At 40.1% G+C, this 16,491-nt stretch overlaps 3 protein-coding genes across 3 annotated transcripts in view; all 3 read right to left on the minus strand.

The window, feature by feature from the left end:
* Positions 1-6,759, minus strand: part of cpamd8 (C3 and PZP like alpha-2-macroglobulin domain containing 8) — a 38,981-nt gene extending 32,222 nt beyond the window's left edge. The window contains exons 1-9 of the mRNA XM_058638030.1: positions 5,971-6,759; positions 3,668-3,819; positions 3,098-3,120; positions 2,278-2,443; positions 2,025-2,077; positions 1,520-1,537; positions 978-1,032; positions 752-865; positions 70-154 (exon numbers count right to left, since the gene is read on the minus strand). Coding sequence (XP_058494013.1) covers positions 70-154; positions 752-865; positions 978-1,032; positions 1,520-1,537; positions 2,025-2,077; positions 2,278-2,443; positions 3,098-3,120; positions 3,668-3,819; positions 5,971-6,056 — 752 coding nt within the window. The 5' untranslated portion in view covers positions 6,057-6,759. The remainder of the gene's footprint in view (positions 1-69; positions 155-751; positions 866-977; positions 1,033-1,519; positions 1,538-2,024; positions 2,078-2,277; positions 2,444-3,097; positions 3,121-3,667; positions 3,820-5,970) is intronic.
* Positions 6,760-8,076: 1,317 nt separating this feature from the next.
* On the minus strand, positions 8,077-10,819 carry sac3d1 (SAC3 domain containing 1). The gene is made up of 4 exons (XM_058637485.1): positions 10,742-10,819; positions 9,682-10,093; positions 8,837-9,119; positions 8,077-8,710 (listed from the first exon to the last, which is right to left on the minus strand). The coding sequence occupies exons 1-4, from the start codon at positions 10,768-10,770 to the stop codon at positions 8,247-8,249; spliced, it is 1,188 nt and encodes a 395-aa protein (XP_058493468.1). The 5' UTR covers positions 10,771-10,819; the 3' UTR covers positions 8,077-8,246.
* A 558-nt stretch (positions 10,820-11,377) lies between these two features.
* haus8 (HAUS augmin like complex subunit 8) lies at positions 11,378-15,344 on the minus strand. The gene is made up of 10 exons (XM_058638773.1): positions 15,211-15,344; positions 14,807-14,871; positions 14,589-14,650; positions 13,943-14,069; positions 13,381-13,491; positions 13,187-13,290; positions 12,846-13,004; positions 12,334-12,475; positions 11,908-12,049; positions 11,378-11,686 (listed from the first exon to the last, which is right to left on the minus strand). Exons 1-10 carry the CDS (start codon positions 15,285-15,287, stop codon positions 11,560-11,562), a joined length of 1,116 nt encoding a protein of 371 aa, XP_058494756.1. The 5' UTR covers positions 15,288-15,344; the 3' UTR covers positions 11,378-11,559.
* Positions 15,345-16,491: the final 1,147 nt, after the last annotated feature.

Raw genomic sequence — 16,491 nt, forward strand, 5'->3', positions numbered from 1 at the left:
TCACAGTTTGCTCAGCCAAACAAAAGTCCCCTCTCACTAAAGACCAACATGACTTCTGTAAACTCTTACCTGGCCCTGACAGTGGCCTGCTCACACGAGGTCAAGTCACGGACATAGCGAGGTGGGTTTATCATCAGCTCAAACTTGGGCATCACTGTGACAGAAACAGACATTAGAATATTACGTTGCATTTACACAATCTGATCTTTTATTGTTTGTTTGCCATCTGTTTGTATCTTTTCTTGTGATAAAGTGGCTCTTCCTTAACATATCACTTATGTAGTGAACATACTTTTGTCCCTGAAGCACTTGTTTTAATTTATGGAGACAATTTCAGGGTTTGTCATACTACATTACACTTTGTTTCATTGTTATTTGTCTGTCTTTATGAACTAAAATACAGTATACGGCACGCTGTTAGTCCTTGCTGCTTAATTTGTTCCATATCAGGGTTCTCGCCAGCGCTGTGATTTTGACTGGCATAGGGGGGCTTCTGTTGTTTTTTTCCCCCTTTTTTAATCGGTACAGTCATAATAATAGCTTTACTTCACAAAATTTGGCCCTTAAAAATGCAGCAAATAGTGTCTCAGAGGGTTATAAATTTTGCCGGCGGGGGCCCTCGGACCCCCTACAATACTCGTGCCTGCAGTGATAAATAAAAAAATGAATAGAACATGACTGAAAGAACCCAAACCAAAAAATATTTTGTTTTTGTTGTGCAAACAACTGTCTTACATGTCCAGGTTCTCACCATATTTCTGCACTTCAAATGACTTGTTATAGGTGTGGCCCTGCACCTCTACAAAGATAAACCATTCTCCAAATATAGGCTGGTCAGACAGAGGGAAACTGGTGTTCACAACCCCTAAATTAGAGAGAAAGAGAAAAGCTTTTGTAATAACCTTACACTGAGAGAACTATACAACATACAGGCTACACAATGACGGCACACATGTGTAACAGAAGATGTGGCTCACCACAGCAGACAGATTTAAGACTCTTCCACTGGATCATCCTGGATCCTCTTGGGTCCTTAAAGATCAAATTGAGAGGTCAACTTTTCAGATCAACGATTGTACAATTTGTATAAAGATTCCGAACTATGTTAGATGCAGATCTGAATATTGTCATTACACAGTGGTAACATCATATGCTGTTAGTGGGTCTAAAAATCAATGTCTCAAAGACCTACCTCCAGTCTGAAACCTCTGTTACAACACTACCACAGCTTTTCCTGAGGTTCTAATGTGTGTGTAAGTAAGAGGGTAGCAAAAAAACAACATCCACAGTATGTGTTTGTCACTTTAAATCATGCACCGACTCCCCAAAAAGCTACTTATGAAACAGCAGAGAAGAGAGGAGATGTATCTTGTTTATCTTTTGCACTGTTGCACAGAGCACCCTGTTATCTAGGTGAGCTGCCTTGACTTCTGCTCTGTAATCTCGAGGTAAAATTGCCACTATCCCTTCCCGGACATGGCTCTGCCAACCCTGGGTGGTCCTGCCAGTCTCCACTCACCAAAATATATGCTTCAATCTGCAAAAAAACAAAAAACATGGAGAAAGACAAGTACAAGATGTTATGAATGACATTTTAAAGATCCAGTGCTTCTTCCCAGTGCTTCACCCTCACTCTTTCCTTATCCAACAATCATCCATCTGTGAAAGTGAGTTCTGCACTTTACCAGAAGCAGACCTTCATAGCTGCAAACATCAATAAACCATCTGTCTGCACAGTTGCACGGTATATTTGGAGGCATTGCTAACATTCCAAGAGAGATCTGAGTCTAGCTTGGCTTCTGTAAATACGTGACTGTACGTTTCTCTGCACTCAGGCTAAATTTATCCTCATGATTTAGCCAAATAAGACATAAAAGGTATATGTCAGTGTCAGATGACTGCTTAGCAGATCACAGAACATTAATCAAACATGAGCAAGTGAGGGGAAATGACATATATTCCCAATTATTATTAAATTGTGATTGATGTGCAATTATAGTGTTTTGATGCATGTGCCGTGTTACCTTGTCATTTACTGGCCTCAGATCAGGGGTGACTGTGTAGACATTGATCAGCACTATGGACAGAAAAGGGAACACAGCATTGTAAAATACAACAGGTTTACATCCATTAGGCATTTGAACCACTTTCACGTTGTGGATGCCCCGTTTAGAGCAGCAAGACTAGTGCAGTCAAATTTACATTCTGTTGCTTCTTTCCATATTAGTCGCTCAGTTTGAACACAGCAGTAACACCTTAAGGGCACAATAAGGGAACCTTTATTTTTGGGTTTGTAGACAGGCTTGTCAGTCTGGATGAAGACAGTTGTGCCCTTGCTCTCCACAGTGACGGTGGTGTAGTTGTGGAAGATGTATCCGCCCTCTGTGAGGTGACGGTTCCCCCACACCTTCAGATGCGCCTGGCCTCTTAACCCATAGGGAACCTGGAGGAGAGCCATCCACACGCACAAAAGCAAACACAGGCACAGGAAGGATCAAGACTGGATTTACAAAAAAAAGGGGGAATTAGGCCCGTGGGGGAAGGATTAAACTGGTGCAGTCAATCAGATATTATTCACTTTGATTTAGCATTTCAATTTTCCGTGATTTAACACGCAAGATAAACAAGCTACAGCATAACAAAAGAGCGACATTTACACACCAGAGGAGGATGCCAAGCTATAACACTGCTCACTACACATGACTGTATTTCACGAGAATGAGGGTGGAGGTTACAGGGAGGGGAGAGCCAGAGACGCACAGAGGGGAAGAATTGAGTCGTGCATACTAGATTATCTATTCCAGCCTTCGGGAGCGGCGGACCATACATGCACGTCAACAGCTGTTGCATATTATATTGAGGCTGTTACCTTATTCCCAATGAATGAGCAGAGACAGATGTTGCATTACAAATAATGTTAGTGTTGATTTGCATGTTGCCTGGGGAATGTGCACACAACAGACAAGAGGTTCTCACTACTGTGCAGCTGTCACCACTAAACAGCGCCGTGCATTGTAAACATGTCTGGAAAGCAGCATGCATGTACTCCGTACTGTAGGACACTGCGCAGAGAACGAATGCAAACTGACTGACTCACCTTTATCTTTACGGTGCCTTTGTCTAAAAACAAACAAACAAAAAAAAAACAGAGATTATTTAATGTGGGATGTTTCATCAGCAACATCTCAATTCCCCTATATCTGTGTTATCATCAGAATAACACAATTAATATTGAGTAGCAATGGGAGCTACTACGCTGTGGTGGAATTTGCCTGTAGGGTCTCACTCTGCATAACATCCAGCTGCAATCTGTCTCCATGCCACACCAAGGCAGAGCTTGCACCATCTATTAATGGTTCTGTCAAACAAATCACACACTGTATACACTAAGTAGCCAGTGGGATGGGCTATACTGATGACTCCAGTCATAGATAATGTCTATGAAAATCCTGGCTGGTCAGGAGCACACATTTATAGTAAAGACAAAATAGGGCTCATTCTGTGTGCGTGTGTGTTTTTGCCAACACGCCTGCCTGTGTGATCTCAAACATCCTTTGAATAAAGGACACAAAGCAGGTGTCTCATAGCTCAACTTGTTAGTGCAAGTTTTCTTTTCAAACGTAATGCATCGTAGCGGCGTAACCTTAACTTCAGAATATGTTCTCACCCAGCACTGAGCCATGGCTGTGGGTGACCGTCTGCCCCTTCACAGACAGCTGCACCTGGACATGGGTTTCTGCTCTTGCATTGAAGATGGTTATGCTCACGCTCTCCTCGACGCCGGCTCGAAACACTGAGGGTGCAGCAACCAAGTAACCCCTGAAAGTGAAAGGAGGGAGCAAGTCGGATAGGAAGGCATGGAGAAAGAAAAATGGGGGGGGAGCAAGGAAAGAATGATGGTGAGACAAGAAGTGAGACGTTAGAGTTCAGGGAAAAAGTAGAGGTGGCAAAACAGAAGGAGTGATGGTGGCAAAAGATATATTAGAGGTCAGAAGGGGAACTGATGTGCCCACAAATCATACAGGTGGAATAAACAAACTCAAATTGTTTCTCACCTTGTTTCTCATTTTACCTCTGAGCCACACGCATGTCAACATACACGCAGTCATACAAAGAAAAAAAAATGCACGTACAAACAAGGCCATTCCACATGGATTTATGCAGCGGTATCAGGTTTAATTGCAAAGGTTACCAGGGACACAGTATCTGTTGGCCAATGAGCTTTTGACTTGAGTGTTTTCTTTGGGTGGTCTGGCACGGCGGACAGGACCTGGGTGTCTGTTTAGAAAAATAACGACTAAGATTCCACACAGTCACTCTGACGTTTAATTGAGGGAAAAAGCCCATCACCGAGGTCATGGAGCAAAGGTCACCCCCTTTGATGATTATTAAAAGTCGGGGAAAAAGCCAACTTTTCTGTTTTATTTGGGTGAAAGAACTTGCCATCTGGGACAGAGAGGCAGATTTCTCAGGTAACAGATCTCTTAACGGTATGAGACTAACTTGGGCATGAATATTTGATTATTCATTTATATATTTAACACGAGTCAATTAGTTAATGTGACTATTCATTATATTAAAAAGATAGAAAGCTGAAAAAAAGTTTTTATCAATGATTGCACTGAGAAAAAAAAAACTAAACTGGGGAAGCAGCAGAAAGCATTAAGTGAGTGCATGTGTGTTTGCAGAAGTGATGAAACTGAAGAGGGTTCTTGAATGCATCTCATCAGCTGCATCATTTACACTCGCTCTCATGTGCTGGAGTTTGATATTTTTTTTTTTTTGTCTTGGACCATGATCCAATTGTCCACCAAATGACATGTTGTGCTTGTTCATTCTGTCACCTCTACCTATGTCAACATGTGCTGATTTGAGAAACTCCAACAGAAAATCCAATATACCACCCACTGAAGGCAGGTGTAAGTGCAGTCCAAGTCTAAATCTAAATCCCTTCTGTCCCAGTCACACACTGAGTCTAGGTCTTAAGGCAAACAGGTCCAGATGAGCGAGTAAAGCCTTGAGCACAGACCCAGTTGCATGCCTGAATGATCAGGTGGTTGGCATTACAGCACTGCTGCATTACAGCCACAGGCAGCTTCAGTTCCTGAGACAGAAGGTCAGATAAAAAAGCCCCCTGGAAAATAAGGCTTTGTGAAAGGGAAGATCATGCAAGGAAATTGACCGCGTGCGTTTGATCTACAGTGAGTTTAACCAGCTCTTGGATGAGCCTGGATCAGGTGGAGCAGACCACGCTTATTGTAGTCACATGACATGATGCACTCATTGTGTTTTTGCCCAACTTTTGCTCACTGCCTGAGAAGGATTTATGTTTTCATTTGTAGGTGAAGTCCAGAACAAGTCTTTAGTTCAGTTTGTTTGTTTGTTTGTTTGGTTCATGGTTCTCAGCCTTTTGCTTTTTTTTGCCAAAAAATCCACCCTCACAACAAAAATGTGACCTTTCTTTTGTAAATCAAGCATTAATGAATAACTGGATACATTTGTGTTTTTGTTTATGTACAATGGCCTTTTTCTGATGTCCTTAACATCCCCCTATAGGCACCAGGAAGAATCTTTTGCAATCCTACATTATTAATACAATTCAAGTCAAGATTAAAACGTGTCACCTTTGCCTCTTTGTCTGAAGAAAAACGTACAAGTCAAGTCAAACAGCAACGCAGAATCTGAATAAATCTTGGATTGCCTGATTTAGTGTCCAAAAAACTAAACAAGGTATTGTTGTTTTTGTGCAATGATGTGAAATCATCACATATACACTCACAGTTACTGTGACAAAGAGGCAGATTATCACAGATCAACAACAGGATGCTCGCTGCACATAAAGGATAACGATGCTGTAGCCGCAGGTCACACATTACAATGAGGAATCAAGTGTTTTTTTCCCCTGCATATTTGGATCAGCGCAGCTTAAGTAGTAAGCACAAAGCAGCACATGCAACACTGGCTACTTACTGTCTTTCTTGTGCAGAACTTGTGCTCACGTCGCAGATGAACAAAGTCCACGAAAGGCTCAAAGCTGTCAACGACCAGCGCAACATTGTGTCCTCAGTCCCCGAGTCACTAGCGTGAGTATCGGCTCTCTCTCCTCTCAAGGAAGTCTGGATCCTCTGAGGGGAAAAAAGTTAAATGAACAATGAAGAGCGTGCGTCTTCACTTTCCCCAAGTCAACGTATCTGCGCGGAGCTTCGTCTGGAACCAAGGATCAACTTTTTATGATCATCCCGCTTCGCCAAATCCAAGCAACTCTCGTCTTCTTACTTTTTTTTTTCTTCCTCTTCTTTCAGAGCCCAGAGTACACGGACAGTCCTCTCCCATGTGCCTTCACCCGCCCCGGTTCCGTTCTCTCATATTTCAGCATTACAAATAGTAAGCGTCCTCCCACCGCAGCGCGCAAAATGTGTCACGGTAAAGAATTGTTTGACATAAACGACCCCGCGCAGCTCCCCCCTTCTCCCCGGACGGATCCTGGTGGAACTGTCTCAGGTCGCTCGGTCTTCTTACCGCGCGTCAGGGGGGGAAACGGTGGTCCGCTCCAGGCTGGAGCGGTCGCTCTCTTCCTTGCCTCCTCGCAAGTCTCTGGTGCGGGAGCAGGACGACGATCAGTTACCTGCACGTCATAGATGTGGCTTCAGTAGGAAACTTAAGTCCATCTGCCTGCTACAGCGGGTTCTTTCTGCGCAAGAAAACATCACTGCCGCGATGAGTGCAAACGCGACACAAACACCTGGAAGCAGGAAAATCTCTCGTTCCGTCTCTTATTTTTCTTCTGATTGGAGTGAGTTGATACCCCCAAAAGATATCTCCTGCCCCCAAGTGGTAAATGTGCTATGGTGCAGTAAAATTTACCATAGAGGTCATTTTTTGTCTTTTAAGTAGCACTTTATTGACGTTTCTGAGGTACTCAATTTGTCATAATAAATCAACAGTTATACATTAGACTTTCCATTAAGTTTTTTCAGAAAAAATAAAAGTCAGACATTAAAGCAACACTGCATTTGTATGCGTAAAGTTTACCAGGGTTTATTATACGATATTGAATATCCTACCCATTTTAGTAATGCCCTTTGAATAGAATTTTTTTTTTATAGCCTTAAACTAAAACTTTAATGCTGTATTGAGGTAAGGGTTTTGCTCTAACAGAGGCCGCTCTATCTACACCAGCCCGAACGGACAAACCAGCCAGAGCATGGATTTTATCTTTTGATGTGGAGACTTGCATATAATACATATGAAAATGCCATCTTTCCTGGTATGAAAAGGCCACTGTCAGCCCCTCAGGCTCTTGGGAAAGGGCAGAGTCAGTGCAAGAGTCCTCAATTTATAACAATCTCCAGCTTCGCCTTTAGAGGTCACTAAGAGTGTATTCTCACCAGCCTGGTTTAGTACGTTTAAATCAAACCCTGGTGCATTTACCCCCTTAGAACGGTTCGTTTGGATTGGTATGAACGCTTCAAGTGAACTCTCGAGCGTTTCACTGGACGCGATGGCTACAGCCTCAGTCTTCTCATCTACACCCGCATCAGAACAGATGAACATTAACCTACACTCTTCATATCTGACCAATAGCTGAGCGGATCACATGACTATGGTTAACAATTTCGAGTGCATTATTAGATTTGTGAACCGAACCAGAACCGAAAATTAAATAATGTATCAACGACCAACAAAACAATACTTGGAAGTCATGTAAAATGTAATTCCATCCCGGCTGGTTTGCTACAGTGATAACGTAACCTGTAAATGTAACACAGTGTTGCTTTATACATTTAAACACTAAGAATTTAACCTGAAAACAGTCACATCATAAAAAAACTATTCACATACTTGCATTTCAGGCACAGAGTTCATGGGGATCTGGGGATTTAAGGACATATCAAGAACCAGGAGGGAACTTTTTCATCATTCAGCCTTTCTGAGTATGATAATCCCTTGACCCAACAATAACCTCTGACCCTAATGCTAGACTTCTAACATGTATAATCTGAGAAATGTTTGTGGTAAAACGTACTGGTGTCAAGCAACTGTAAAATGATGCTTTAAGGCTCAAATTGAACAAGGTAAAGAATAGAATAACAGAACCGTTTAATAACAAAATAGCTGCACCACAGAAGCATTGTTGGACAAGTCCTAAACCATGCTAGTGGCACAGAAGTCAACAATCAAATCCACAATGAAATTCAATATCAAAAGCATTATTTGTATTAAAAATTATCTTCCATTCGTCTCAGTCAAAACCCATTAATGATACTTCCAACAGTGAGGTCTTTGTTTTTCTCTGCTACTATGCTGTGATACAGTTTACAGCGCACTTTGCCTTGTTCAGGCTCAGTGAAAGCAGCCTTTGAGAAAATCACATGATTGCCTTGGGAAACCTCCACTCCATAATCCAGACAGAGCTGGGCTGTAAGTGACTTGTCTAAGAACAAGAGCTGGGCTAGCCTGTCAAGAGGAAAGTGACAGTTGCGGCTGCTGTATCCATGGCTGAATATGTGCAGCAGATCTCTTCGACAGGTCACCAGGTGTCGGTGGAGAGCACAACACTGCAGGAAGTTCAACTTCTGAGTCAATCGAAGCAAACGTACAGGGTTTCGCTCCAGAAAAGCCCGGTTGATGGAAAGTGCAAGCTTGATAGCAGGAGTGCTGCGGAGCTGCTTCGGGAGTGTCACGATATGTTGTGTTGCAAGAGTTGACCCTAGAAGAAATGTGGAAAAACAAATAAAAATAACTAACAGCAGATACAAAACAATTCACTTCATTAATAGTAACACCAGAAAATACACCGTATAAAGCATTTAACTATTAAAAGAGAAGAACCAACCTAAGTTGTACAGAAGACCAAGAGCTTGAAACTCTTCCTCATTGGGATGCAATTCTGTCCTTACTGCATAGCAATCAAAAAGCCAGCTCAGATATTCCTGCAGGTGTGTGTCATTAATACGTGGGTCATAGAGCCGCAGCGGTTCACCACAAAGACGAAAAGAGGCGTAGATGAGGAAACGTACGGTCTTCTCCAAAATAGAAACACAGTCCAAACCAGACACCCTCTGGATGATCATGTCCTGCTTCACACCACGCAGCCGATCAAAAACAAAGCTGTACACCTAAAAATTTAAAATCATTTTAATAAAAGTATTAAGGTCTTGGAAAGTTGTATTCTTATGGGTCTATGGTTGTAACCTTGATATTCTAATATTCTTATTTTCTCTGCCAAAACCAGGGTATATTTGCTGCAAGGCAACTGTGCTCGACACTACTTCGCCATGTGCCCCCAAACTGTCTTTCAATTAGGCAATTCATTACAATACATTTTAAAGCCACCAGTCAATCAAGGGTTTTACCACTTTCCTTCCAACACCAAAAAATAAAATTTGCACTATGTGAGAAACATGTTTTAAAGATATGCAAAGCATTTTAATTCAAGGTTTAAAGAGGGGCATATGAGCTGAGAACTCATCGCTAGAGCATTTGATTATTTTGTACTCAAACTACAAGTAAAATCAATTTTCAATGATGATTTAACAGTCACAGTGGATGTGTGTGGATTACACCAAACACATGTGAAAAGTTCAAGTAAAGTATGAGATAATGATAAAATCAAAAGGGGCAGATCAAGACATATAAATACTGCATATTTGAAAAAATAAAAAATAAATAAATACTAGCCTCCGTCCAAGGATGCAGGTTTGGGGAAGCAGCGATTTCATCAATAAGGTAACATACAGTTTTCCGCAAGACTGCAGGTGGACGTAGCTCAATGGGGTTTGTTGCATCTTTCCCAGCTGCTGGTCTAGAATACTCCTTGACAGCACGTAAGGGATCACCAGTGGGCCGTTTATATCTTTCAGTTCCTGCTAACATCTCAAAACGGTGAAGGCGATTCTGCTTCTCTCGGGCCTGCAGCTCATGAGCAGGACACATGGTCGGGCAGGTCCCTCTGGGCACTGCCCCTTTCCTCTGTTGTTCAGGAATCTCACCCTCCTCCTGTCTCACTGGTCCTCTGTCTTCTCCTCGCCATTGCTCCTGATTCCTCTGCCTCCACTCTCCTGTAGGTGCATGTCTCCTCTGTGAGTGAGAGCTGTTTGAGGAGATTATTGGCAGTTGAATGTGTGATTTGACAGAAAACAGAGATACGTAACAAAAGGGCAAGAACAGCAGCATCTCCCATTCTGGCCCCAATAAGGACATGACAAACTTACGCATGTCACACAAACAAATGTGCAGTGATGAGTAAAGGTCACCCTTTCCGATGGGGTTTAACTAAACACGTTCCCAGGCCTCTTTATTGTATGACTCACATTTAAAACGGTATAGGTTTTTGTTCAGTATAAAAAATAAACCTTTTAAAACCATTATGCTCAATGCTACATTTCAATTTCTGGTCACAACATGAGTCATTGTAACACTCATGCCGCCATTGCAACACTCATGTTTTCACATGTTGTATAAATACAACGCTACTTTTCATTTATGACGTTTACCTATACCACTGACAGTGCAGTTGTTGTGTAGTGGACAACAATGCTAACCACACAGCGAAAGAAAGTTAGCTAGTTAGCTAACAACAAATCAAGCAACGGCGCGCCTCCAAACAAACAATACGTACGTTTCATAATAGAACGTGTCTCGCTCTATATGTTGTATGATCAAGTAACTGATTTTAAATAATGTTTCTAGCAAATGCCAATCCCAAATTATTTAAATCAAAACCCGTGTTTGTACTCACATGCGACGAGGTGTCCTCCTGCGGTTCATTGGTGCTTTGAACAGGTCGTCGCTTCACAGTATCATCCAATCAAATCCAAGTAGCTTTGTCGTTTGCTGTGACGCGATATCCGGTGCTGATTTCCGGCGGTAAAGGTACAGTTCCAAATGTCCACAGTTGTAAACCCCAAATCACCACGTACTCTCGTACCCAACAGTCAAAAAACAGTGACTCAAAATGCAGGCCATATCTAACAGATGTAGCATGGTTATTAGTATGTGTTCCTGTATCCAATTTCCCTTTGCAAAATATAGATCTTTAGATATTGTAATGAATTATTCTGAATCTGGATTCCATCTCCAGTGATCATGACTTATTCCACACTTCTCAACACAAAGCAATATATATGCACTCACCAGACGTGACATGCAGATTACAAAACATTTTAAATAAGGGAATGATAGAATGCAAGTTTCAGACTGATTTTCCCAACTGCCACAAATTGTATCCCTCTTTTGTAAAGCTCAGATGTTCCTATAACCCCTATAGTTATTTATATATTTATATATATACATACACATACACACACACATACATATATATCCAAGTATCTTTGCTCTTAAAATGTTTGCTGGCCACAGTGACTGCTTGTTTTGTTTTTATTATTTTGTATTTATTAACAATGTTTCATCTGTAAAACAACATCATTTACACAATACAGCTGCAAAGAAAAATAAATACAAATCTATTAGTCCACAGAAAGACAAAAACGACGCAAATAATACACAGAAGATTAAGGAGTTAGCAAAGTGCATGTACTATGTATCCCATGCTATCTTTCACTGTTTGGGACAGTAGAGCTCATGGGTTCTTGCTGTGCCGAGCTGCTCTTCCTCTGCAGCCTGTTGGACAAGGATGGTATGGCGGCAGGCCAACGATGACAGCTCCAGTAGCTCTGAAAATGTACTGGAGAAAAAAATGTAGGTACAAGAGTAACCTAATCAATGGCAGTATTGATTTTTATATTGTACTTAGTATTTGGCAGGGTTTGATTCTATAAGAATATGTTTATTCATGATAAATAGGAGTCCACTCCAAACATTCATTTAAATCCTCTGAGAAGAAACCAAAGAGCAACAAATCAAACTGAAAAACAAATACACAGCCCTCTCTTTATATGTGCCTACCCTGAAAGCTGATGACTGATCTCCTTTGATGTCATTTTCATGTTCCTCATGCACTCGAGAGAGATGCTGTTGTCCTTGTGATCTCCCTCAGTGCATTCCGTCAGCAACTTCTCACTCTCCTTCAGGCAAGCTTCAGCTTTATCTAAAATGGGTAGACAGAAGTGGATCCAACTATCATAAGTTATCATCAGATCAAAATAATTTAGTTATACTTCCATTAGCTTGTGAAACACAACAGATTTTGGTTTATAGCTTATAAGCCACTTTTTTGAACAAAACAAACAACCATGCTGAGAAAGAAATGAGGTAGGACATTTACACACACTTAAAGGAATATACCAATGTTAGAATCAATATCAGATTCTTTTCTTTTCTCTAAGATAACAATTTGGTTTTGTTTAGGTATTTTTGTTTAAGTATTACAACCTAGAAATTCCCGTCTGTCCCCATCAATGTAGAAATTCTTGACAGGCAGCTCATGGCGAGTGGTGTCAACAGCTGTTGCAAAAGACTTGTATTCTTTCGTGAACTGCTTGGCAGCTTCAGCCACAGGACTCAGTGCAGCAATCTGTGAAGAAATATGGTAACATTAGTAGGATGAAAATCACAGACTGTTGCTTCCTCTACACTTCTCCATTTTAGTTTTAAAAAAACAAACAAAAAAACCCAAAACACACAAATTCTGCTCTGGACACACCAGTTGTTCAATCTCAGGTCTTTTAGAACCCAAAAAACGGAGAAATGTAAAAACGTTGCTGGCTTCACTTTTGTTTGAAAACATCAGGGTTACATGATGTGCGACAATAAAGGGATTGGTAAATAATTATACTGTACGTTCATTACAGCATTGCTAAAACAACAAATTTAATGTTGGACTTTTGCACAATACTGTGCATACATGATAAAAGGTCAGTACAGCGCAAACCAAGTGACCTGACCTGCAAATCCAGCAGTTCATTTAGAAGATTTTCCTTTTCTGCAAGCAGATATTGGCACTTCTTTTCCTGGACCTCCTTACGCAGTGCCTCTTCTTCTTCCGTTATCTGCAAGAGCTTTGCCTCTGCCTCAGCCTTGAGTTTTGCAGTATTGTTTTCCATCTTTAATCAAACATCAGAGAGATGGAGTGAGATCAGTCAGAGCATGGGGGACTCTTGTTTGTTTATTCCAAATCAAGCACAGTGAACAAGACAGTCAACACTTATTTATAATTCCATCATGTAAACTGATTTAACAAAGCAGATACAATACTCAGAAAGCAGCTTACACCTGATGAACTCACCTTAGCTGTGAGGTATGCGAGAAGGAATGTTTGCATCTCAATGTCCCACTTCTCCTCTTCTGGGTTTCTCTCAGGTTCTGAAGCATTTTCCATCACTGTTTTTTCTTAGATAAGAGAAATAAAAAAAAAAAACGTTCAGGGTTGTCCCATTTGCATTAGGCTACAGATATTTTAAGCCATTTAAATCACTTCACCTTTGATGACTGAAATATCAAATTCTGGTCGAAAGCAGGGTCCATCAGTGAAGGTAGATTGCAGAATACTTTTCCTGAGCAGAGAAGGTTCCTTTTCATGTAATGTCGTGGCTGTAAGAAAGAAAATATTAAAACCCTTATGTCACCCTGACCCTAATCCTATGACTATCTTGAAGAATAAACAGCTCAAATACTAATATAACCTTTACAGCTCCTCTGCAAAGAAGTTGAAGAACTGTGAATCATTGCTACAACTGCATATTTCACATAAACACATGAAATACTAGAGAAGGCACTGTACTTTCATAAGAAATTGCAGTAGGGTTACCAGCCCAAGCTGATGCCAATCTGGCATACTGCACAAATACTTTTAATATTTTCAGAAAAGATTAAACATTCAAAATAGAAAAAATCTATGCAAGAATGCTCTAACTTCTGCGTTGAAGTAAGTGCAACTAGTTAATGGACAACTTAATAGTGGAATATGATGAAGAAAAAGAAAGGAATGGTGACAGCAGAACAACATATAGTGGGAGCAATCCCATGAATTATTACCACTTACATGTTGCAAAAGCTTGTGGAGCCATGGAGCGTCTTGGTGATGCACCCAACTTTGGTCTGACACCACAAGGTTTAGGTGAGGAAGGCTTCAGTGGCGCGGCAATGGACTCATTGGTCAGCGAGTTACTCTGTTAATGTTAAGGAGATCAAATAAGACACAAATCTGTACTATCAATGAATGACGGTAACATAAGTAAAGTAGAAAAGTAATCTGAGGTTCACACAAACAAGGCAGGCAGTTCCAACTTGGTGATGGCATGGTAATAGTTTAGTAATTTTTTTCTAGGGGACATAATAATAATAATAATAACATCTTATTTCTAAAGCAATTGCCAGCTTGGTAATAAGAATGGAAATAGTGTGGTAAAAGGAGATATTACACTAGTACTATGACATTTTGAAAGTAATATTCGGTTAATAGCTATGTAATTCGAATTACTTTAGGCTTCCACAGTGTAATAACACCAACATAATGATAATTTATATTTTGTAAAATGGAGATTTACCCTGTCCCCAAGCCATTAGTGGTGATTATTATAGAATTAAAAAAAAGGTAATACCATAATATTACTTCCCTATGACACTGTTATTATCTTACTATTATCATAATGTTACTGTACTGTAAAGTGTTAGCAAAGACACAATACCTTTGACAATGATGTCTTCTCAGCAGACTGCATATATCGAGACTTGACCATAGTTGCACTGGCTAAATTGTGAAAAGAGATAATAATTAATAACAATAATAATGAAAAATAACAACAATAAAGCATAGGTGCATGTTTCACGTAAAAACAGTAACTTACAGGAAACAAAATACTTAGTCTCAGCTCAGGTATCACACAAAGTGAAGGTAAATACTTACATTTAACACCTTTCTTCCCAGTTCCACTGTTGTTGGCTTTATTAGCATCGTTCCCACTTTTGGAGCTGAAAACAAACAACGCAATTGCAGAAACTGGAGTACAAGTGGATTTTTTATAAAACATTATTCAGAAAATGAGCCAAACCCCAAAGGCAAAGCTATACTGTTAGCTTAGCAACCTTAAAGTTACTCCAAGTTCACGAAATTATAAATATGCTATGTCTGTTGATGATAAGTGGGAACTTACTGGCGAATAAAATAATAAAGCCCATAGTTTAAATTTGAACAGCTTATCCCGGCTGTTTTATCCACAACAACAAAAAAACTAAAACGCCCATAAATCAACGACACACAAGAGCAAGAGACTAGCTTAAGAAAAGAAGAAAAAACACAACTATAACTACCTCTTTGCTTCAGTGGATGTCATTTGGGTGGATTTGAATCCGCTCGGCGCTATTGTTGTTCTTTTTCTCGACGCCATAACGTTTAAAAGTGAGCCGCGTTCTAATGTGGGCGGAGTTATACGTGACAGATTGTACGTCGGTTTTGAGGACCGCCAGAAACAAAAGTCTCGTGGTACATTAGTTCCGGGCGTGTCCTTGTCTGTGCTGTTATAGAGCGAATATTAATGGTGACTAATGAGATCCACTGTGCTGAAGTCTGACCATTCACAGTTTCGTGGAATTACTGTTTATTTTTTGTTTTTATTGCTTTGGTCAAAAGTGAAGTCACATCATCAAAACTGTACTGGATCACTTCCCATTGCTTTCACACAAAATGCACTCAAGACTACACACAGTGAGAGAACAGAACGATGTATCACTATTTAAGGCCATAAAACACAATGTCAGTGAGTTGCTTCATTGTTGATTAATTTTTATTTCAATATACAATAATTTAGAACACTCAATAAAGTGCAAAGATCATATTCTGTAATAAACTACAGATTTAGCTGAGAAAGAAAAAGATCTAATCATATTTTAACTTTCATTTAATGCTCTCTGTTGTTAGTGTTTTGTAGTTCAGTGTGACAGTGTTTGCTTCCTGAGTGAGATTTCCCCTGCAAATATTCTTATACAGCATTAATGCATATAAAATAAATAAACAGCATAGGGATGATTACATGTAAATTCAATTATGGTTTGATTTTCAGTGTGCGTGTATGGGCTGAACCCTAGTACATAACAAAAATCTTTTTTTAAATAAAATGAAACAAAAAAAAACAAAACCTCTGGTTTTAAATAAGGTCCCTGCAGTGGGATGTGTGTCACCGGTTGGTTGGTTGGTTATGCTAGACCTTTAATTTTTTTTTCTTATGGTGTGCTGTTCTTTGTGAACATAGTAACAAGGAGGTGCATTATATTGTCCTATTCATATAAGGTGTTATCAATATTCATATTTGCTCCATGAGTAAAAATAAACTGTATGTAAAAGGAAACATCTGCTGTGTTGACTGTGTTGAGAAATGAGAAATCCTACACTTCTTCTAGTAGCCACTAGATGGGTGTAAAGATCTGTATTCACTGTCAGAGAGCAGATTACAACACAAGGGAATTATGAGTTTAAAAATGAACTCTTTGCCAGAAAGTGTAAATAGTCATGCAGTTACCAGCCATCACAAGAATAACAGGGATAACATTACAGTATATGCACACAGTGTTTATAGTCCAGCTAACTTGGGTGTA

This window comes from Solea solea, chromosome 9 (assembly GCF_958295425.1).
Source record: "Solea solea chromosome 9, fSolSol10.1, whole genome shotgun sequence".
Lineage (NCBI taxonomy): Eukaryota > Metazoa > Chordata > Actinopteri > Pleuronectiformes > Soleidae > Solea > Solea solea.